This window comes from Coccinella septempunctata, chromosome 7 (genome assembly GCF_907165205.1).
Source record: "Coccinella septempunctata chromosome 7, icCocSept1.1, whole genome shotgun sequence".
Lineage (NCBI taxonomy): Eukaryota > Metazoa > Arthropoda > Insecta > Coleoptera > Coccinellidae > Coccinella > Coccinella septempunctata.
Window position 1 is genome coordinate 33015158 of NC_058195.1, and position 24372 is coordinate 33039529.

Genomic DNA, 24372 nt, shown 5'->3' on the forward strand with positions numbered 1-24372 from the left:
ACCTCACCCGATCCCACCTTCACGCAGCGACCAGACTTTCTGGGCAACTTCCACTATAGGTTATGCACTGTTTTTGCTTAACACTAATTTTACGTCTTTGCGGGTTAATTATTTGACTTTAGCAAGTTTTCTAGCGACACTTGATTAGTTCACGAAGCGATTTTTCAGCGAGCACACACTGTCTTCAACATCCAAAATTAGACTGTTCCTTGTGGTCAGTTTTTCTTCACATATTTCGCACATATGTCTAAAATGATTGCAGCGCGTCGAAATATGAGCTATATTACTTTAACAATCTTTATCAAATCGATGCTGATAAGTCATTCGTCCATTTTGACGCCACTGGGTCAATAATTCGACATCCCTACAAAGTGAAAAAAAGAGTTTTTTTGTACACCGGAATGGTGATGTTGAAGACAAGAAGAATATTTCCTGTATTCTCATTAATTTCAGCAGAACATAATTCGAATGCTATTTTCAAAATACTGCATGATTTTAGATACTATTGTGAAGAACTGAAAAAGTGGCCAGCATTTTCGGGATTTGTGACGGACTATAGTTTTGCGACAATTCATGCTGCAATTAAAGCATTTAGGGGAGACTGGGGAGGGTTGATACGTTTTTTGGAATTTTTATTCTGGAAGCGGAATTATATGAAGAAGCAGGACTTTTCTTATATTATATAATTCTTCAATTAATCGTTCAACAAAATAAATATAGAAGTCGCAAAACATAAACATCTTATTCTGTACAGAACGTTGAACACAAAAACATGCAAACTGTCTCAAGCCTCCCCACATATGGGAGGATTGATACGATGTACTGGGAGAGTAATCGAGAGGATTATTCAGCTCAGTAGGTAGGTCAGCAATGATACTGGCTTGCTTTGGTCCCATAGGTGTAGAAAAATCAGGAAATTGTCAGTTAGTCACTTCCACACAAGAAAAGTCGGCCTCGTTAAATACATGGGGATTGTACGGTTTTTAAAAATCCCTTTGATATGTTGGATGGTGAAGACGCCTTCATGTAGGCCTATCCAACTAGCTACGGAATATTTTTTGAAGATTATACATGTATCAGGCCTCCCAACGACAAATGTCTCAAACCTCCCTGAAAGCAATTTTTAAAGTGATTTATGTTTTCATCTTATACCCATATATTTTGAAAAGCGAATAAAACTGTAAATTGAGTAGTTTTATGCATATTTCCCAGTGAAAGGTTTGTTTATGCCGAAGAATTAATGCATGATCATAAAACCCTTAGGTAACTTGAGTAAAAACTTACAATTTCTCACCTCGAAACACTCTTCGTTGAATATTTCACAAACAAACTACTGTTAGCCTTACATATTAACGTCACGCAATGCCCTCTGCCAAAGAATAGTGTTCACTAGTATAATACTTTTGAAAACGGCTACAGATCGCGGATATAAGCCTGTATCAAACCTCCCCATGTATCAATGCTCCCTAGTCTCCCCTAATAGAATGAGTCTTTTAGAATATTTAGAAGCATGCTATACTATAGCTGAAAATTATTCTAACGTGAAGAATTTAATAACTATTCATTTGTGCTGCGCCCATTACATGAAAATGGTGTGTAAAGATGTCGAAGCAGTGGTTAAAAATGATCAACAAAAATCCCTCTTCAAAGAATTGCTAGCTGTATCCATCAACATTGAAAATTTAGTAGAGCTGGATGAATGGTTCCAAAATATCGCTATTCTGCTAACCTGCAGAACAATGACTGAAGTTTAAAAAAAAAAGCTTAGACAAACTGTGCGGAGGAATCCAATCAAAAACTGAATATAAATTTGATGGAAAACTAAACAAACCGGATGATTCATTCGAACCGCTTTACCGGAGCAGTCCCTTCCATAAGAGATATGAAACTATCCTGACTGAAATAAAGAAGAAAATAAGTGTCCTTGAGAATAGTGAGGAAGAAAACATTTATTCAAATGAGGAATTCATTGATACCATTTTAAGGAAGTATATACCGTTCGCTCCTTTATGGACAGGTATTTTATTTAGAAGTGATTTGATGAGATTGAGTAATTCAATAATAGAAAACTATTTTGGCTATCTCAAAGGCAACGTTCTGGAAGGGAACCGAAATTTAAAATGTTCCAGATTTATAAGGACTTATCAAAATGATATAAAAGCAGTGTTTAAAGAAGTCAAAATAGGGATAGAAAAATCTAACTTGACTGCAAGGAGGAAAAAAAAATGCTAGAAAATAACAAGGATGTGGACGAAAAGAGCTCACAAGAAACCTGGTGTAAAAATCCAAAAAGAATTAAAACTCATTTTAGCGGAAATTATATTAAACAAATAGAAAAAGGAATGAAATCATCTGCAGATATTTAGGAAGAGGGTCAAACTGTGGTAATAGATGACGATAGTAATCATCATCCTCACAGAATCCTGATAAACATCTTTATTTACAGTGCATGAAGGAAATTGAAAAAATTTCTTTGACTTGTGCACAGAGGAAGAAATTATTCCAAGAAACTATGACTCAGAGGGATTCCAAGGTTTGGAGGGAAGAAAGGGCGAAAAGAATAACATCTTATTTCTTCACAATATGCAGATGTAAAGAGACAACAAAAGGCAATATTTTCAAAATGATCACTAATCCATCTCATATAAATACCCCAGCTATTAATCATGGAATAACTAATGAAGAAATTGCAAGAGCAAGATACACCGAAATGTGCAATGTAAAATGTCAGAAAAGCGGATTAGTAATTGTTGAAACTGATCCTTTCTCAGCCTGTTCCCCCGATGGTTTGATAGATGATATTGGGATGATAGAAATTAAATGCCCCTATACGATTAGAAATGAAAATCCTAATATGACACACTTGGAATTTCTCAACGAATCCAGCGAACTTCGACAAAATTCAAAATACTTCTATCAAATTCAAGGTTTCAGTACCGATCGAACAACAGACGCGACCACATCTGCACCATTCCGATAAGGTTTAATTATTCACGCACGTTATCAAGCAATATAGCTACGATTTCGAAGAGCGATTCAAAATATCGAATCGATATACATTCAACGCCGCAGACTTCGAATCCTTCTACACGAAAGAAATGTCTAATATTAGTGGAACTTCTTCAACTATTGCCTCAGAGGAGGAAGAAAACGGAAACAAACAACAAGCAACTAAAAAACGCAGGAAAAAAATAACACGACAAACAACCAAGAAAAACATGACATGCGACAGTGTAAACATATTCACACAGCAATTTTGAATTTTCTACTTGTTTTTCTATCATTTAAAATTGGAATTTTTCTGCAGTTGGTGGTTTTGAGTTTTATTCTCTCTTTGTGAATCAGTTTCCCAGAGAAAGTAGGTAAAGTTTACAAATACACAAATCTTTGATTTTTTCAATATCTGTCATCAATCGGTTCTTTGCGCATATAGACCTTCCACCGTAAAACCAGTTCTGTTTATTCTCATTGTTCGTTCTTCGTTCAGTGCTGAGTTTACCTTGGGAGGGATCACTCAGTGCAGTTCGCTTTTCACAAGAGCGACGAAATTGTTACGAGCGCAACAAAATTATTAACCTCTGTTTTTTTTTTGCCTACCCATTTCTATTTCCTGCTATCCGCGGCCTACCTGTATTTGTCTTTTGTAAGTCTCTCATATAGGCCCGTGAGAGTGAAGCGAGTAACCCTGTTTTGTTTTCCTTTGGGATAATTTTGTTAACGTTTCAAGAACCTATCAATCCGTCATGTCTGTCTGCTCTATATGCGTTGGATCTGCTACTGATTCAGATTCTTTAGTATGTGCCATTTGCAAGAAAATATTTCATGCAAAATGTGTTAATCTCAAGACAAATGATCTTGAATATTTGAGAGCAAGTCAGGATCTGTGGAAGTGTCAATCCTGTATACCAAAGAGTCGCCTTCGTGGCTATTCCACCTCTACTAATACATCCGGCCCTAGTCAGAATCTTGGTCAACCTTTAACCATGAAGCATTTTCAAGATCTCATGCAGGCAATTTCCTCTACATCATCTGATCTGAATAGTTTGAAGATAACTCATTCAAACATCAAAGCCGATATTAGCGAGATCAAAGCATCACAAACTTCTCTTCAAAATAAACTTGAATCAATCGGAAAGGCAATTGAATTGCATTCCAACACACTCGCAGATCATAAGGACTTGATAGTCGAAAATACTGCTAAAATAGAGAACCTCGGCACTTTTTGTGATAAAATTGATTCTAGGGTTACTGCTTTATCGGAACACGTAAACGAGTTGAAATTGTCTGGTGTTTCTGCTGCTGACACTCCACCGGCTGTAGAAATATTAGAAAGGATGAAGCGCTCACACAACATCCTAATTCATGGATTTGCTTCTTCGGACAATATGAGCGAGGATTCAGCTTTCTTGAGGCGTTGCGTCGATGAAGTTATTTCGGGCTCTTCCAGGTTCATTGTGGACACCAACAAGATCGGAACAAATTCCTGGAAGATCTGTTTCTCGGGTCCTCAGATTGTCTCGCGTATTTTGAGGAACAAGAATGCCTTATTAGGTCATCACGACTTCCAGAATGTGAGGATCTCCGATGATACCACTCCAATGCAGAGAAAGCAATTGAAGTCACTGAGAGAGGAGCTGAAGACGCGACAGGGGAAGGGTGAAAAGAACATAACAATAAAATATATACGAGGTGAACCTACTATTGTTAAGTCTCCGAATACTCAAAAAAACTAGATAATGACAAATCTCCTACACTTAATCAGTGGAATTTCATCTATACAAATATTCAGTCACTCCATTCTAAATTTCTTGAGTTATCAACCTTCGTTAAATCGCATAAACCTCTTATAATATTTCTCACTGAGACTTGGCTACGGCCCACCATACCCGATTCTTTATACGCTATCCCTGAATATTCAATCTTCAGATGTGACAGTGTCACTACCATGGGTTATGGTGGTGTCTGCATATACATACATTCCTCAATATGCTCCAACTTCTCGATAGCGGTTAACTCCTTAGCAACACCAGGAATTGACAATGTGTTTCTTAATATCTCTAACGCGTCTTTCTCGATGAATCTTGGATGCGTATACCGACCCCGTCCGTCACAGTACGAGAGTTCTGTCTTCGATTACATGGAAGCTTTGTCGGAGTCCAGTGTACCCTCTATCTTCGTTGGTGACTTTAACTTACCCGACGTCGTTTGGCCGTTGTCGCCTCCCAGTTTACCTTACCCTTCCTCACCTTCTCATGACTTTTGTTCAATGCTGATGCGCTCAAGTCTGACGCAGCTGGTGGATAGTCCCACTCGTTATCGTGTTGGCCAGACACCTTCACTTTTGGATTTAATTCTTGTCAACGATGGAGACCTCCTGAAAATATCTATCTATCTGAAATACAGTATAATCCAACTTTTGGTCTCTCTGACCATGTTACCTTATCTTCCACCATACAATTCACCCCATATATACCTGCCTACAAACAATTGAAGTCAAAAAGCGTTATAAATTTCCCCGAACTCAATCGTAAACTCCTTGAGGTCGATTGGGAGGCAGCATTTCGAGATAGGTCGGTTGACGATATGTGGATTTTCTTCTCTTCGACTCTGAATTCACTTGTGACCGAGCACTCTCGCATTGTGAATCATATTGTTTTTCCGAAAAAGCCCTGGATTACACCCGGTCTACAAAAGATGATTCGCTCCAAGAAAACTCTATGGCAACGTTTTACACGCAGTGGACGAGACACTGATTATATAAAGCATAGAAGATTTTCCAATGATCTCAGAGACAAGCTCAAGCGGGCAAAGCAGGAATTCAAGGCCAAACTTCTGAGTACTACAACTTGCAGAAAGAAATTTTTCAAGTATGTACGCAACACCCTCAAGACAAAAGTTTCCATACCTTCAGTTTACGATGCATCGGGAAACTTGTGTACCAGTGAGAAAGAATCAGCCGAAGTTTTAGCGGATGCTTTCGCTTCATCTTTCTCCGAGGAACCAGCGGGTCCGCTTCCATCTGTGTCGGCACCCAGATCTAGGGTTGAGCTCAAGGAGGTGTATTTTTCTAGGGATGATGTTGAGAACCTCAACGACTTGGATATCTCATCTGCTCCTGGGCCTGACAAAATAACACCATACCTCCTTAAGAATTGTTCTTCAGCTGTTGCTCTTCCACTTTCATTGATTTTTAACAGTTCTTTTGAAACATCATCCTTGCCCAGAGAATGGCTCATCGCATCGGTCACTCCGATTTTCAAGAAGGGTTCTAAGACATCGTCCTCTAATTATAGACCAATAAGCCTGGAGTCTGTCGTTGCCAAGGTATGCGAGAGGATGATAGTATCTGAGATTCTTAAATTCGCCATTGGAAATAATATAATCCCAGAGAACCAACATGGTTTTTTACCAGGGAGATCTGTAATCACGAACCTCCTCAAGTGTTTGGACGATTGGACTAAAGCGATCGATTCTGGCACACCAATTGATGTTATTTACCTTGATTTTGCACGGGCTTTCGACAAGGTTCCACATAGACGTCTGCTCGCCAAACTGGAAAATCTCGGAATTCGAGGAGATCTCCTTTCATGGATTGGGGCCTTTCTGTTTGGGCGTCAGTATTATGTCCGGGTTGGCAATTCTTTTTCCACCTCTAGGCCTGTTACAAGCGGTGTTCCCCAGGGGTCGGTGTTGGGTCCCATTTTGTTCCTCTTATATACAGCCGATCTACCTGGAATGCTCACGTCCCACGTTTCTATGTACGCTGATGATACTAAGATATATGGAGCTGATAAAGACTCCCTACAACGAGATCTATTCATCATCCAGCAGTGGTGTGAAGACTAGCTCTTACCAATTAATGCCAAAAAATGTGCTGTTATACATATGGGAATGAAGAATCTCCGAGAGCAATACGTCATTAATGGGGCGCCTATTTCTGCTTGCTCAAGTCATGTTGATTTGGGGGTCGTCGTGACTGAGAGTCTGAGTTGGTCTGACCACATTCATAACACCTGTACCAAGGCTTCTAGAATGCTGTATCTCCTAGAAAGAGTATTTGGAAAGTGTAACATCAGTACTTGTCGCTCTCTCTATGTAACATACATTCGACCACTAATTGAGTATGCCGGTCCTGTTTGGGACACGAGATTGGTTGGTGACAGGACCTCTTTGGAGATCATACAGAGGCGAGCAACTAGGATGGCTTTTGGTTTCCAGCGACCTAGTTACGATGATCGGCTCCGTATGATGAACTTGCCACGCTTTGAAGATAGACGATAGAGGGGAGATCTCATAATAACATATAGAGCACTACGAGGAATGTTTGGGGTGGATCTCTCTCATCTGTATATTCCCAATACAAGTCAACGGCTTCGTGGTCACGACTTTAAATTGTACCGTGAAAGTTTTCATCATGCGGCGAGAGAAAATTTCCTCCCTAATCGGGTTTTTCATTCTTGGAATCGGCTTCCATCTGAGGTAGTGAATAGTGTGAGTGTTAATTCATTTAAGAACGGTTTGGACCGATTGTCGTCAGATAGTAGTTACTGAAAAGTTGCACTGTGTATGTCTTTCATATTATATATTTTTTTTTTGAGCCTTATAGATTTTCTTAGCTCTTGATTTGAATAAATAATAATAATAATAATAATAAAAAATGAAAATAAATCTCCAGACATCGTTTTCAAACAACCGCTATTGAAACGTAATAGCAATGAAAATACTCCAATACCCAAATGGAAATTGAACATTCCAACGAGCCAACGACATCTGCAATGACAACAAGAAATATTCCACAACAAACAATCAAACCACAACCTACAAATTCCACGCCAAATGCTATAATCAAAAATTATTCAGCCAGAATGAATGAAATCAAATACATGGAATTCTCTAATTTATATTATATTATTACGAGATGCTCCTCGTACTGGAACGCTGACGCCAGCTTCGTCTTCGCGGAAAGTGTTAGTGCGAGAAGAAAGTGATGACTAGGATTCTTCCAGAATCCAAGGTTTCCATGTGAAAAGAGACACATTCTAGTTAGTTCCATTTTAGAATTCATTCTGTTTGTAACTCCTTTCCGCTCTGTCCAATTATAAGGTCATTTAGTTTTTCAAAATTGTGATTTATAATTGAAAGAATAAAATTCTTTTTAAAAACAGAGTTTGCGGATCGAAAATCATAATTGGCGCTGCGAACAGGATTTCGCAACGGTTTTCGGTTTTTTCAAGAAACGAACTAACTGAAAATATTTTCCACTAGTGAACACAAACTGTTCGAGGAACCCCGTTGAGTTTTAACTCTTAGTGCGAAATTCCAAACTTCACCAACCCACTTCGACCAGAAGGAAGGACGTTCCACCCTAGGATGCAAATCTTGGTGTAAGTCCTATTTTCCACCACATTTCCTATATCACCAGTATTCTTTATTTCGATGACAGACTCATCTCATCAATTAGAGATAATTGCTGAAGAGCCAGAAATTTTAGAATCTTTGAATTCTCATAATATTCAAGAACGCTTACTTAGGAATAATCGATTTCGGCCGTATCCTATTAGAAATTTCAATAACGAAATGAATCAAAACTCTTCTAACACCCCAACACTCCCAACAGTAGCCGACCCTATGTCTAGACAAGACATCCAATTATAACTTAATTCTATTCCAGAATTTTCACCGGGTAAAAATTTATCAATTTTCATAAACGAGGTAGATAATTTAGTCTTACATTTACGTGGCAGACTAACAACCGATCTCGAATTTTGCTTGAATTTTTCGATCCGTTCGAAAATCTTAAATGAAGCACGAGACTTCATCTCTTTCCAAAATGCGACGGATTGGCCTTCGATCAGACGTGCTCTCCTTCAGAGATACGGAGATCAAAGGAACGAAGAACTATTAATTGCTGCGGTTTCACAATGCGTCCAAAAAAGACACGAAAATTATTTAGATTATTATTGCCGAATTTCAAAAACTCTGAGTGATCTCTTACAACACCTCTCTTTGAATATACAAGACCAAAATCTATTAACTTATAAAAAATGCGAAGCAGAGAAATTGTCACTAAAAACATTCCAAGCAGGATTACTCGAACCTTATAGCTCCTATGTAAGCAATTTCGAGTTGAAGAGCTTAGAAGAATGCATCAATAAATGTAAATTTTATGACAACAGGAAACAAGAATGGGAATATTCCGAATTTCTTCGTAAATCCCAAGAAACCAAGAAGCCTTTGGCACAACCTCATTTCAAACAGAATCAAAATTATAATGATCATTTACCTAGATTTTCTAATAACAGTTTCAATCAAAATTTACCAACAAGATTTTTCAATAACGCTTTCAATCAAAATTTACCAACAAGATTTTCCAATAGCAACTCTAATCAAAACTTACCAAACATTGTTTTTCCAAATAATCAACCTTTGAGAAATAATCAGAAATTTTTCACAAATCAAGAAGTTTTTGGTACTAAACCAGGGTCAAGTATCTATAAATCGAATCCAGAACCGACACCAATGTCAATTTCGACCAGAAATACAAAACCGACGCCTATGTCGATTTCTACCAGAAATTCGAAATTCCCACAGAAACAATTATTCAACGTACAATTCAAACCCGATGATGTAATCGATCATGAAGCTGAATCTTACGAACCCGAACATTCTGAAGAAAATGTTATGAATTTTTCCGAAGAAGATGAGAATTATTATTACGAAATGGATGAAAATTTTCAAGAAGCTCCTCCAGAAACCCCAGGAACTTAGATCTCAATTCCTTGAAAATAAAATCAAAACTTCCTTACATTTATCTTCCAAAAATAAATTTGAAAATTTTAATAGACTCGGGTGCCACAAATTCAGTCATTAATAGAAAACCAGCATTTGAGAAATTTTTCCAATTTTTGTTCAAAGAAAAATTCAGTGTGTCCGGATTAGGAAATACAATTAACGCTGATGATAACATCAATATTCCACTGTTTTACGAATTAGGAATCCTCGACAATATTCATTTACATGTTGTCGACTGGCATAAAAATTTCGATGCTTTATTAGGAACATCCGATTTGCAAAAATTAGGTGCAAAGATTGACTATCAAAACCACATTTTGGAAATGAAAAATTTGAAAATACCTTTTAACCTCGAGTACTCCACGAATAAACTTAAACCAAATAAAACTATAGCAAGAACATTTGTAAAAATTCCAGTATCCCTAGAAAATGGTGACGTTTTACTACCCGAAATTAATTTAAAAAAATTCTCAACACCAGAATGTATAGCACGAGCAAAAAATGGTATTTGCCTAATTCCTATTTCAGAATCAATTAACGGGAATTTGGAGATTAACTTTTCGGAAAGAATACCCGTGAAATCAATATCTGAAACAGAAATATGTGCTCCTCAAATTGAAAATTCTAAATTAAAACTTTCAAAAAATATTCGTACGCAACACATGAATTCTGAAGAAAAACGAGAAATTTTGAAACTTTGTAGTAAATTCAAAAATATTTTCTATAACGAAAACTGCGATCTCTCTTTTAGCAATACTGTCAAGCATAAAATAAGAACGAAAGATGAAGAACCCGTTCACGTTAAATCTTTCAGACACCCTCACAGCATGAAAAAGATTATTCAAGAACAAATTCAAAAACTTTTAGATGATAATATCATTCGTCCATCTATTTCACCCTACAATGCTCCAGTTTGGATTGTAGACAAAAAGAAAGATGCTTCCGGCCAAAAGAAATATCGTATGGTCATTGATTATCGCCGTTTAAATGAAAAAACCATTGAGGATAAATATCCGCTCCCGCGAATAGAAGAAATTTTGGATAATTTAGGAAAAAGTTGCTATTTTTCGACACTCGATATGGCAAAATCCTTTCACCAAATGGAAATGGACGAGGAATCAATAGAAAAAACTTCATTCACCGTGAATAATGGTCACTACGAATATCTTCGTATGCCCTACGGATTGAAAAATGGACCCAGTACATTTCAACGCGTAATGGACAATGTACTTAAAAAATATCTTCATAAGTTTTGTTTGGTTTACATGGATGACATTGTCGTATTTTCGAAATCGTTACAAGAACATATTTGCCATTTGAAATCAATTTTTGAAAAAATTAGAGAATTCAACCTCAAAATTGAACTTGACAAATGTGAATTTTTGAGTAAAAATGTCGAATTCTTAGGACACTTAATAACTCCTGACGGAATATCTCCGAATCCCTCTAAACTGAAAGCTGTTGAAAAGTACCCTATTCCACGCAAAGTGAAGGAAATCAAATCATTTTTAGGATTAATAGGTTATTACAGACGATTCATTCAAAATTTTGCTCACATAGTTTCTCCCATGACCAAATGCATTAAGAAAGGAGCGAAAATTAAAATTGATGATCCCGACTATGTAAATGCTTTTCAATTATGTAAAGAATTATTGACAAATGCTCCGATATTAGCTTATCCAGATTTTGAAAAAACATTTAAATTAACAACAGATGCTTCAAATGTTGCAATTGGAAGTGTATTATCACAAGACAACCGCCCAGTTGCCTATTATTCAAGAACCCTAAATTCAGCCGAAAAAAATTATTCAACCATAGAAAAAGAACTCCTCTCAATTTTAGATTCAACAAAACATTTTCGACCATACCTCTACGGACAAAATTTCATAATAGAAACTGATCATAATCCCCTTGTTTGGCTTTATAAAATAAAAGAACCTAATTCCAGGCTCATAAGATGGAAATTGAAACTTGATGAATTTGATTTCAACATAATTTATAAAAAAGGAAAAGAAAATAAAGTTGCGGATGCCCTATCGCGAAATGAAATCAATAACAGAGAAAATGAAGACTCTTTATTATCAGAAAATGACCTAAATATAGAAGTTTCCTCAATCTTACCTAATATTAATGATCTTCCGGTACTTAGTGATGAAGAACTTGAAAATATTTTGAACCCCCCAGACAATCGTCAAAATAACGATGATCCCAATCATCGACATGAAGCAAATAATAATGATTCTAATGCCACCATTCATTCAACTCAAGAAGACAATGGAAAAGTTATTCCAATCACGAAATCTTCTGTGAATATATATCCGAATAGAATTATTCTAAATATTGGCGAACAATACAATTTAAAATTCACAAAAAATTTTCAGGAAAATACTTACAACATAACAATAAGACAAAATTTCATGGAAAATGATTTTTCAACTTTTTTCAAAGAAATTTTTAGACCGAATGAATCTTACGGAATATTTTTCAGAGATAATAAATTACGACTCCCTTTCATCAGATTTTGCAAAGAATCCTTCAATTACTCCGTGAAACTTTATATAAGCAACACCCTTTTATTAGATGTACCTTGTGAAGAGAATTAAGTCGAAATCATTTCAGAATATCATGATAAAAACCATAATGGTATTTCAGAAACATTTAATCAATTATCGAAAAAATACTATTGGCCAAAAATGAGGAATAAAATCACAGAAATCATAAATAAATGCGAATTATGCCTTAAATCAAAATACGAGAGAAACCCTCATAAATTGAAATTTTCAGGTCCCCTCCTAGCTAAGCGACCTTTCGAAGTAATCCACATTGATACATTTTCTTTTCAAAATTCGAAGTTTTTAACAATAATTGATTTATTTTCAAAATACGCGCAATCATACCTTTTAAAAGACGGCACTGCTTTAACAATTCTCAATAAATTACGTCATTATTTTTCACATCACAATATTCCACAAAAGATTGTTTGTGACGAAGGACGAGAATTTCAGAACAAGACTTTCACAGAGTATTGTAAATTGAACAAAATCAATCTACATTTTACAACAGTGAACAATCCGAGCTCAAATTCTCCAATTGAACGATTCCATTCAACAATTTTGGAAAAACTTAGAATTCTCAAATTGAAAAACCCAAATGAAAATCCAGCTAATCTCATGATTACAGCAACATTAATTTATAATCAATCGATACATTCAGCGACTGGTTATTCACCTTTTCATTTACTTTATGGTCCATACGACAAATTACCAGAATTTGATTTGAATATGACTATTTATGAGCAGTATAACGAAAAACGAAAACAGGAAATTTTGCCATTTTTTGACCATATTTACGAACGAAATAAAAACAAAGCTCAGAAAACATTAAACAAGCTGAACGAAAAGCGAAATGACCCTCCAAATTTAGAGCAAGCAGAAGTTTACGTCGAACGAAACAGACCGAGGAAAACGGATCCACCCTTCGAAAAAATTATTGTTGAACAGCAAAAACAAAACAAAATAAGTGGTCTAACTACAAAATCAAGAGAAACAACAGCGCACATACAAAAAGTCAAAAAACTAAGAAAAAACGTTTGTTCTTTTCAGGATACTGCTGATCCTCCTGATTCAGACCCAAACAAACCAGGCCCTTCAGGTCCACGAAATAAAAAGTAATGGATACTTTGAAGAACCTTTGAGTCATGCCAAAATTCTTGATCATTACCATAATTTTCTTTTCTTCATAAATATTACCAATTTGCAAGACAATTTCGATCAGTTGAACGATAATTTTAATGACCTTCAGAAAGACCAAACATTCGATGAATTACCCCGTCGACTTTTTCACCAATTGAGTTTGAATTTGGATCAAATCGAACAAATCTTACGAAAATTTGTCAATAGAAAAGTTAGAAGAGGTTTGGCTAATTTCATCGGAAAAGGTATTAAATTCATTACAGGTAACCTAGACGATGATGATCTGAAAACTATTAACGAAAATTTAGAAAGCCTTCACAACAGCAAATCTTCCGAAATCGAAAGGATAAATAAATTAACTTCTTTTGCTAATCATTTGTCAAAAAGATATTCAGAAGATTTGGCTCTGCTAAACGAAAATATTATTCATACTAAAGCATTATTCCAGAATATTGAATCTACCGAAGGATTTCGAATCATTGTAGAATACCAAATGCTTCAGTCCCAAGCACTCTTGAACACTTTATTAATGCTAGAAAGGACTATAAGTTTTGCAATGAGAGAAATTCCAAATTTAGAAGTCATTAAAGTTGAAGAACTTTATTCCATCGGGACATATCTTAAAAAAATTTATAAGACACAGCAACTATCACCAATTGATCATGTTCATCTTTTCAAAATAATCGAATATGCAAAAATGTCTGTCATTGGAACGGAGGAAATTATCACATTCCTTCTCAAAATCCCAATTCTCAAACGAGTAATTGCTTCATATTCCCGAATCTACCCTGTACCCAATACCCAAGATATTGCTGTGATCCCGCCAAGGACGCATTCCATCAAAATCAACAACGAGGAATATTGGACCAATAAAATATGCAAATCAACATTGGGAAGTTCGATGGTGCTTTGCCTTCAACAGCCTACCAAGGAAGCATGCATTCTGTCAACCCCAGGTCGATGCCAAACAACACTAGTGAACAACGACTTCAACATCATCCACCCGCTGAAGAATCACCAGCTCCTTACCCTCTTCAAAAAGAACAAAACAGTACTAGAAGACTGCCATGGAATTCTATTCAGGAAATCAATCCAGGGAATCAACCTTCTAAGTTCCACCTGCCGAATTATTATTGAAGAATCCATCTACGATGACACAGTTCCGATTTTCGAAATAACTGCCAAAAACATTTCGAAAATTTCATTGAACTCCACCCACAAAATTGAATTTCACTTGAGGCATCTGAAAGAACCAACTTCAATCCTTCAAGAAGCAGAAAAACTTTCAGACCAGCCCATGTACCTACATCCAATAACTCAGGTCATTCATCAGTCTACAAGTGTGATATTGTGCTGTTTCACAATTCTTGGAATCATCTTCGTTATAAAGAACAAAACAAGGATCTCCGAGTTAATCTACAGTCCAAGGAAAATCATACACGTAGAAATGGAAGACATCACCCAAGGCCACCCAGCAGATTACAGAGACGTTATCTCTTAAGGGGGAAAGTATTACGAGATGCTCCTCGTACTGGAACGCTGACGCCAGCTTCGTCTTCGCGGAAAGTGTTAGTGCGAGAAGAAAGTGATGACTCGGATTCTTCCAGAATCCAAGGTTTCCATGTGAAAAGAGACACATTCTAGTTAGTTCCATTTTAGAATTCATTCTGTTTGTAACTCCTTTCCGCTCTGTCCAATTATAAAGTCATTTAGTTTTTCAAAATTGTGATTTATAATTGAAAGAATAAAATTCTTTTTAAAAACAGAGTTTGCGGATCGAAAATCATAATTATATAAATACTGAAAACATTGAAATGGACAGAATGGAAATGGCAGCAATATGGAGTTCCAAATTTCCCAATTCTAAAGACGTCATTCTGAAAACCAAATTAGGTTTTATCCTGAAATCAAATAATGAGAAAACAGTACTTCTCCGAGGTCTAGAGGAACTCAAGAATGAAAAGAAAATAGTAAACTTCAAAGAAACAACAAATCAAAGAAAAACGAGCGAAATTAAGGAACCTCAACAAACTTATTCAGTTGTTATTTCTGCTGTGGAAATAAGTATAAAAGACGAAGACATAAGCCAATATCTCGACTCTATGAAGATTAAACACAGGTATTGCAAGAGAATAATATCAAGGAAAAACAACGTCCCAACTAAATTCATCAGAATAATAACTGGAGAAATCAAATCCTTTGAAACACTTTTGAATAATGGCCTATTTTATCTGAACCGACATTACTTAGTTTATCCCAGTCACCCACCAGAGCCAACACCGATACCTTGTGGAAAATGCTTTCAGTTTGATCACATTACAGAAAACTGCAAAAGCTCTCCAAAATGTTCGAAATGTCAAGGTTCGCATAAAATGTCACAATGTAGAACCAATAACACACCAAAGTGCCTAGCCTGCGGCGCAGAAGATCATTTAGCATGGTCACTAAAATGTCCAAAACACCCTAAGAAACCTATCGAAGGCATCCCTAATACGAACATCAAGCTACTTAACAGAAAAACCAGGGACATTGAGGATTTAACAAAAAAAAAACGAACAGAATACACGCTCCCATCTCAATGCATGATGATATCATTAACACATACATTCGTTAAATAAACAAACCAAAAAATATCAACAGGAATGAACTTTTACTGAAACTAAAAAAACGTTTCATCAACCAATATAATGTGGACACTACAGCCGTTTTTTCGGGTAACAGGGTGTACATATTAATTTTTGACATGGACGATCCAGAAGAACCTTCTTCCACAGAACCATGTTGTAACGATTTGAACATTCATGTCTAAAATTAAGTTATTATTCAACAACATCAACAGTTACATTCCAAAGAAACACCTGATCAACCACTTCATGGAACAACACAACATAAAGTGTGCTATGTATGTAGAAGCCAAGTTTAAGGACAATGTTAATTATAAAGATTGGTCTATAATTAAAAAAAATTGGACACCTAATACAAAATACAAGAGGTGGAAGTTTGATTCAATGCCATCCATCCCTGAAAGTTCGTAAAGAAAACCCACCAGCTGTAAGGAACCCTATGAAGGAAGTTACGCACTTTAGCATCCCATTTAAGAATGACAAGTTACATATTTTTGTTGTTTACTTTCATCCCAACAGCCAGATAGAAGAAACTGTCTTTACTAAGGCATCACTTTATCAGTATGCCATTATTGTTGGGGACTTCAATGCCAGCACAATCAGGAAAATGAGACCAATCAAACAATTCCTGAAGAACAGCAACTTCTCAATGGCTGAAACAGCCCCAACATTCCTTATGGATGGAAATGAAGACACTACACCTGACTTAATTCTATATACAAGAAACATCCAACAAAATATATCGGAAATAGAACTGACGCCTGATTTGGGTTCTAATCACCTTGCATTCGTAATAGAATTTGACATGAACATGGAACCAGAAGCTATCGAAAATAGGATGATATACAACTACAAAATAAGCAGGACTGTGAAAATTGATGAGGATATGAAAAAATTCATTGAAGAAAATGATAACACACCATTAAGCGAAGCATACATTGAATAATTCAACAAGAAACTTTCAGAGTCAATCAGGAAGCATACTCCCACAATAAAGAGACATCCATTTCTACATGAACTACCATCTTATATAATAAAACTAATTAAAAACAAAAGGAGAATGTATAGGGAATACTGTGAAAACAAAAACCCAGAATTCAAAAAAGACTTGAATAACTATAGCAAAAGTATACATAGAATGATACAACAAAACAGAGAGAACAAGTGGATTACTGCTTGCAATAATATCAATGAGTCCAAAGGTAAAAAATTCTACAATGAGGTGAATAAATTATCTAAATAGAAGCAATATTTCTCGATACCGACAATAATCAAGAATGACAGAGAATATAAAACTGATCAAGAAAAGGCCCAACTATTTGCTGAACACTACAAAACAAGATATAAATTTAGCAACGACAACCTCTTTGATAGGAGCAATAGAGCACATATAGATGAATGGTATGAGGATTATTTCAAAAGGCGGGATGACATTGTGGAACCGATAACAATAGAAGAAACAGACTACTACCAATTACTCCATAGCTCCAAAAATAGCACTCCTGGCGATGACAATATTCCATGGATTGTACTGAAAAAACTAGAAGATACAATTCATAAACATCTGATAAAAATTTATGAATTCTGTGTAAATAACTGCATTTTCCCGGATATATGGAAAACAGGACACATAATAAATATCCCCAAGGCCAATTTGGACAGAAAGAAAGTTGACAACTATAGACCCATCACCTTATTACCAGTACTTGGAAAATTATATGAAAAAGTTATCAAAACAATTCTTTCAACTCATATCGAACGACACATACCACAGTTTCAGTTTGGATTCAAGAATAAAAGATCCACATATCACCCACTCACCATTCTCACATCCAATATACAGAACTCAACATTGAAAGGATGAAAGACCGCGGTGTTGAGTCTTGATATAGAAAAAACATTCGACTGTATGTGGCATAGAGGACTTCTGTACAAATTGCATAGAATCCAACTTCCATATCACCTAATCAAACTATGCAAGCACTTTCTAGAAGGCAGAACATCAGCAGTTAAAGTTGGATTATTTGGGTCTGTATACATTAGCTCAGAGCAAGGCACTCCTCAAGGTTCTCCTCTTTCGACACTCCTTTTCAATTTCTTATGTCATGATATCATCTTGAATCACATGAAATCCTGCTACATTTTGCAATTCGCAGACGACACAACTCTGGTATCCCATGCGAGAACATTACAAAACTGCATACAGAAGCTCCAGGAACTCCTTGATGAGGTCTCCAACTGGTTCCGGAAGTGGAGAATGAAAATTAACTCTGGCAAGTCGCAGTTTATAATTTTCGACCACAAAATCTCCTCTACATCACCAATTCTTAAAATCAATGATAAGATCATAAAAGCTACTCCTTCTATCAAATACCTTGGTGTGCACATTGACAATAAATTGAACTTCAACCTGCATACCAAGTCGATGAAAAGAAAAACCATATCGAGAGCCAAATATTTTTCCAAATTGGTTTACAGAAAGCAAGGAATAAGCATTAAGAGTGCGTCACTAATATTCAAAACAATCTGCAGACCCATATTAGAATACGCCCACCCATTAAGCTACATTCACAATCAATTCACGGGCGGAAGTGCACTTCGGCACGGGAGCTTAGCAGATGGCGTTCTCCTTTACCATTCACAATGAAATTCAAGACAAAATTTCTTGCAAGTTGCAAACTATCACTTCGGCAAGGAATTTCGTGCCGGTTATAGATGATGCTGATGCTTATGTTTTGATCAGTTACATTTTTGATTCATTTGAGTATTTGGTTCCAAGATTATTGCGAATGGTTAATTTCGTGCCGAAGTGCACTTCGGCCCGCGAATTGATTGTGAATGCAGCTTTATTCGCAAACTGCAAGCCTCCAGCGATTAAAAATCTCACAGTAGCAGAGACGACAGCATTGAGAGCCATAACTCGAATGAGACACCCTAATAATCAACTTCATAATCCTCCGAACCAGGCCCGGACTGGCCAGGTCCGCAGGTCCGCGATCGCGGAGGGCCCCCGGCCTGAGGGGCCCCCACTAACGTAGATAAAGATTATAGATGAAGTAGCTTCACCAAGTGAGTTGCTCACAAAGAAGCTGTTACTTCAGGCCAAGGGGAATAAAATGTTGAGGCATCTTAGTTAAGCCCCTTCTATTCCAGTATCACAGCATTGTAAACTGTTAAACACACAGATTTGTTTTTAATTTTAGTATTATTTTTCTAATTACTAAAATCCGTTTTTCATTATTTTTATTACAAAAATTATTTTCACCTATGTCATTCATACATTTGGTGTGGCTACAATACTGCATTTTAGAACTAGAAACAGATTATTTACATATATGATTTTCACATAAAATGAGTGGTAAACCACGACACGTGTTTTGTGATCACAATAAGATCTTCAGGTTGTTGAGGGTAAACTGAAAAATTTGATACCGAACGAGGAGATTTATAGACAAATACAGGTTGTTTTTACGGTGAGACTTTCACAAGCATTTTCAATGCGTTTTCTTTTTAGTTCGTCAGCACTATCCACTTCACCGTCATTGTACACTAATGTTTGCAAATGACCCCAAAGGAAGAAATCACAGGGGTTGAAATCTGGGGAAAGAAATGGATCCGCCACGTTCTATCCACCTATTCGGGGACCCATTATTTAAATAATTTCGAACGTTTCTTCGAAAGTGGGGTTATGCTCCATCCAGTAACAACCACATTCTCTGTCGAATATTGAGAGGAACATTCTCTAGTAATCTTGGCAAATTGTTCTGGAGAAAATGGAGAAAGTCTTCACCTGACATTCGTGGTGGTGGAAAAAATAGCCCAATAAGCATTCCACGCAGGAGTCCGATTCAGACATTCAAGGAAAACCTTTGCTGAAAATCTGTTCTTCTGACAGCGTGAGGGTTTTCTGTAGACCATATATGGGTATTGTAGAAATTGTTTACTCCATTTCTGGTGAAAGTGGCTTCGTCAGTAAACAGAATGAATGTTGTTACATAGGTATTGGTGATTTAAAAGCCACAGACAGAATTCTTTTCTTCGATTATGATCTTCTGGTTGGAGTGCTTGAACTTTCTGGAAATGGTATATAGGGGTACAGTTGCTCTCTCACTCCGACGACCCTGGCTATGGATCTAGTACTTGTTGTCGGTTGTTCCTCAACTATGTCCAGAATTTGCTCCTCGATTTCTGCCATTTGCGATGTTACAGGCCTGCCAACATTTGCTCCCCGGGATTAGTACAAACTTCCAGTATCCCTACATATTTGCACCAAGTTTATGAACACTCCGAAAATTCACAAAAATCTTACGCTGACTCTGACGGTTTCCAGTATACCACTTCTACTCTGTAATCTGTGCAGTATACTGACCTTTCGCCGGCACAAGCCTACGCATAAAGTTATGGTTTTGGTAGAGCGTCGGATGCATGCAGTGGCTGCAGAATGTGACTACCCATATGCAATTACCAAGCTGCAGTCACATTCTGTAGCACTGTAGCATTGCATCCGAAGCACTACCGAAATCATACCTTGAGCCCTGGTGAATATTTTATATAAATGACTTTTGGTACCATGACTTATTTTGAGGAGTTCTATTACCTGTCAAAAAAAAGCCTCACCTTTGAGAACTCCCTGTATTTAACTCTCTACTCTTAAAAATATAGAGGGGGCGAGGGTAGTTTCCAGAACATCAGAACATTCAGAGCAATTTCAGGATTTTTTCGTCTGCTTAGTTGCTAATATGAAACAAACAAGCAAACCAAAAATCCTGTAAAAAAAAAATTTTGAAAAATTGTATGCGAAAGGAATAAAAAAACAACTCGTTGAAATCTAGGGAAAGATGATATTTTTCGATATCATTATGCATTTATAGAAGGTGTCTTTTGCTATATTATTTAATGACTGATCATCCGATTGGTAGCTATTTTGTAATTGATATGAACGTTCCGAAAATTACCATTACCCCTCTATAGTCCGATTTTCACCAACTCTGAAATGAAATTGCTCAGAATGTTCTGGAAACTGTCACTACCCCCTGTAGATTTTCAGAATAGATTAAAACGCTTGTCTAAATATCTTCTCTATCGATACCATATATTGATTTGACAACCCTTTTTTGTGAAAATCATATAATCTGTTTTCAGTTCAATTTAGGATGTATCGGCCACATCAATTCAATACTCCACTTTCATTTTTAACACCTTTGTAATTATTGACAGTTCTACAGAATGTGTATTCTAGTGGTATCTTAAAAATACTGTGAATTTCTAATTTTAATAAAAAATAAAGTCAATAAAAGTCGAAAATCATAATATTCGCATAAATACCTAGCGAAAAATTCATTTTCATTGTTTTCAAGAACCTAATTCGTTTTCAAAAATTTTCCGGATAGAGCCCCGGAACCCCCAATATAGGGCCCCTTAATAGGTCTTAGCTGAGTGCCCCAAGTGGTCCCAGTCCGGGCCTGCTCCGAACCATTTACTCTACCTGAAAACCAGAATAGAACCTATTGACATAAGAATGAGCAGACGAGACCTAAGAAATTCTATAATAAGTTACGGCAGTTAGACGATGTCATCGTCCAATATCATGAGGAAGGAAGGAACACATCTTACACATCCAAAAGAAAACATCCAAAATTTCCACTATTAACTCAACTCAGAAATATTCAATAGAGAGATGTAAAATATTTAACTTTCAGTTTTCACCATAAGCAATACTATTGATGTACGAAAAATTGTTAGTATTAAATTTAATTAAATGTACCAAAAATTGTAAAATACAGGCTGAAGGACCGCTGGTCGATGGCCAATTGCATAGGCAATAAAGACATTTAATAATAATAATAACAATAATAATTCAAGGTTTGTTGAATATATCGAAAAGGCAATGGTGTGATCTCGTGGTTTTCACATTCAGAGGTGTGAAAATTATAAGAGTAAAAAAGAATCTATCATTTTGGCAGAACATTATGCTACCAAAATTGAAATCGTTTTACTATTTCGATTTTTTGCCAAGAAAATGTCGAGAAACTATTAATGATTTGGAATCTTTAGAAGATAGAAAATGGCGAACCGTCCAGAATATTGAACTCCTTCCTAACGGACTAGTAAAGGATATAAATTTTTATAAAAATATACCCGATCGTTGGGATGTTGTGGGATCAAGAAGAAAACCATTGGAACGTAATTACGTAGTCGCACGTTATGACAATATTTCCCGCCCTGTTCCAGAAATTGAAATGAGCGATTACCTATCCCTCGATTGCGGAAATTATTCAACCAGTTTCATCATAGATAACTGCTTATGCCTCATTGATAAGACTGATATATATCAAAAATTCTCGGTGCAATTGGCAAGTTCAATATTTTCTACCGCTGTTCATGAACAAAATTTCCTTATGGAAAAAAAATACATCGCACTGCCAATAAATGAGAACAACAGTCATTTCATTTTGGTAATACTTGACGTTGAAGCAAAAGACTTTATTTTTCTGGATCCTTTACAACGCTCAGACATAGTGAACCAGGAAAGGAAATTTAAATATTTTCAAAAGATGAAGAGTCTTCTTTTATCCAGCGGAAAATATGATGAATGGTATGTGGCAGAATGGAAAATTAAAAATATAGATATGATATACCAACAGGATAATTTTAATTGTGGGATGTACGTTATTCACTACTTTCAACAGCACTTTTTGGGAAAACCGCTGGACGAGCATAAAAATATGAATGTACTAAGAATAGAATTGAAGAAATTCTTGTTGGAGAAATCATGTGTGATGACAGAAAGATGTTTATATTATTCAAGAATTGTTGAAAACAATTATTATACATGCATATGCCGTAAACGGAGCTGTCATATCGATTTCTTAACGAACAAAGCTGAACCGCATAAGGAATTTAAAAATAGTATATGCGATTTATGCCGACAATATTGATGACGCAAGAAATTCGTATCTACCGTAGGATTGTGTATTTTGCGATAAATCGGAGAAAAAGAAGGCAAATATCTAAATGGATGCGTTAAATTCTGTTCGATTTTCATCATGGACTATGCGTACTGGGGAGACCATGTAAAAAAACGCGCCTAGCATTTTACCTCAAAGGCGGTGCGGAAATGAGTGCTCCGTTTTTTAGTCTCCCAAATCGTTTATAAAATGTTCCTTTTGCACTACTAATTCATCGTACAAAATCTGTTTGTGCTCCGTCGCCGTTTTCCTTGTGAAAAAAAATTATGCAAGTTAGGGGTTGAAATTTCAAACCCGCCGTCCCATCCGAAGTCCGAAATTTTTTGACCACAATGTTCCTTTCGGCCTACTGAATCATCGCACAAAATTTGTTTGTGCTCCGTCGTCGTTTTCCTTGTGAAGAAAAATTATGAACTTTAGGGGTTAGACTTTCAACCCCGCCGTCCCATCCGAAGTCCGAAATTTTTTCATCAGAATGTTCTTTTCGGCCTACTGAATCATCGTACAAAATTTGTTTGTGCTCCGTCGCCGTTTTCCTTGTGAAGAAAAATTATGAACTTTAGGGGTTAGACTTTCAACCCCGCCGTCCCATCCGAAGTCCGAAATTTTTTCATCAGAATGTTCCTTTCGGCCTACTGAATCATCGTACAAAATTTGTTTGTGCTCCGTCGCCGTTTTCCTTGTGGAAAAAAATTATGAATGTTAGGGGTGAGACTTTCAACCCCGCCGTCCCATCCGAAGTCCGAAATTTTTTCATCAGAATGTTCTTTTCGGCCTACTGAATCATCGTACAAAATTTGTTTGTGCTCCGTCGCCGTTTTCCTTGTGAAGAAAAATTATGAACTTTAGGGGTTAGACTTTCAACCCCGCCGTCCCATCCGAAGTCCGAAATTTTTTCATCAGAATGTTCCTTTCGGCCTACTGAATCATCGAACAAAATTTGTTTGTGCTCCGTCGCCGTTTTCCTTGTGGAAAAAAATTATGAATGTTAGGGGTGAGACTTTCAACCCCGCCGTCCCATCCGAAGTCCGAAATTTTTTCATCAGAATGTTCCTTTAGCCCCACTGAATCATCGTACAAAATTTGTTTGTGCTCCGTCGCCGTTTTCCTTGTGGAAAAAAATTATGAATGTTAGGGGTTAGACTTTCAACCCCGCCGTCCCATCCGAAGTCCGAAATTTTTTCATCAGAATGTTCCTTTAGCCCCACTGAATCATCGTACAAAATTTGTTTGTGCTCCGTCGCCGTTTTCCTTGTGGAAAAAAATTATGAATGTTAGGGGTGAGACTTTCAACCC

At 36.5% G+C, this 24372-nt stretch overlaps 1 protein-coding gene across 1 annotated transcript; it reads left to right on the forward strand.

Moving 5' to 3' along the window:
* The first annotated feature begins 7658 nt into the window (after positions 1 to 7658).
* Positions 7659 to 16110, forward strand: LOC123316536. Its single transcript, XM_044902663.1, has 2 exons — positions 7659 to 7907; positions 15278 to 16110. Exons 1-2 carry the CDS (start codon positions 7737 to 7739, stop codon positions 16100 to 16102), a joined length of 996 nt encoding a protein of 331 aa, XP_044758598.1. The 5' UTR covers positions 7659 to 7736; the 3' UTR covers positions 16103 to 16110.
* The last annotated feature ends 8262 nt before the right edge of the window (positions 16111 to 24372 follow it).

Excerpts from the sequence above, each read along its gene's own strand:
- LOC123316536 (XM_044902663.1), top strand. The coding sequence starts at position 7,737 with ATGGAAATTGAACATTCCAACGAGCCAACGACATCTGCAATGACAACA. Across the intron at positions 7,908-15,277 it reads AATTCTCTAATTTATATTAT|ATAAATACTGAAAACATTGA; the intron begins ATTATTACGAGA and ends AATCATAATTAT.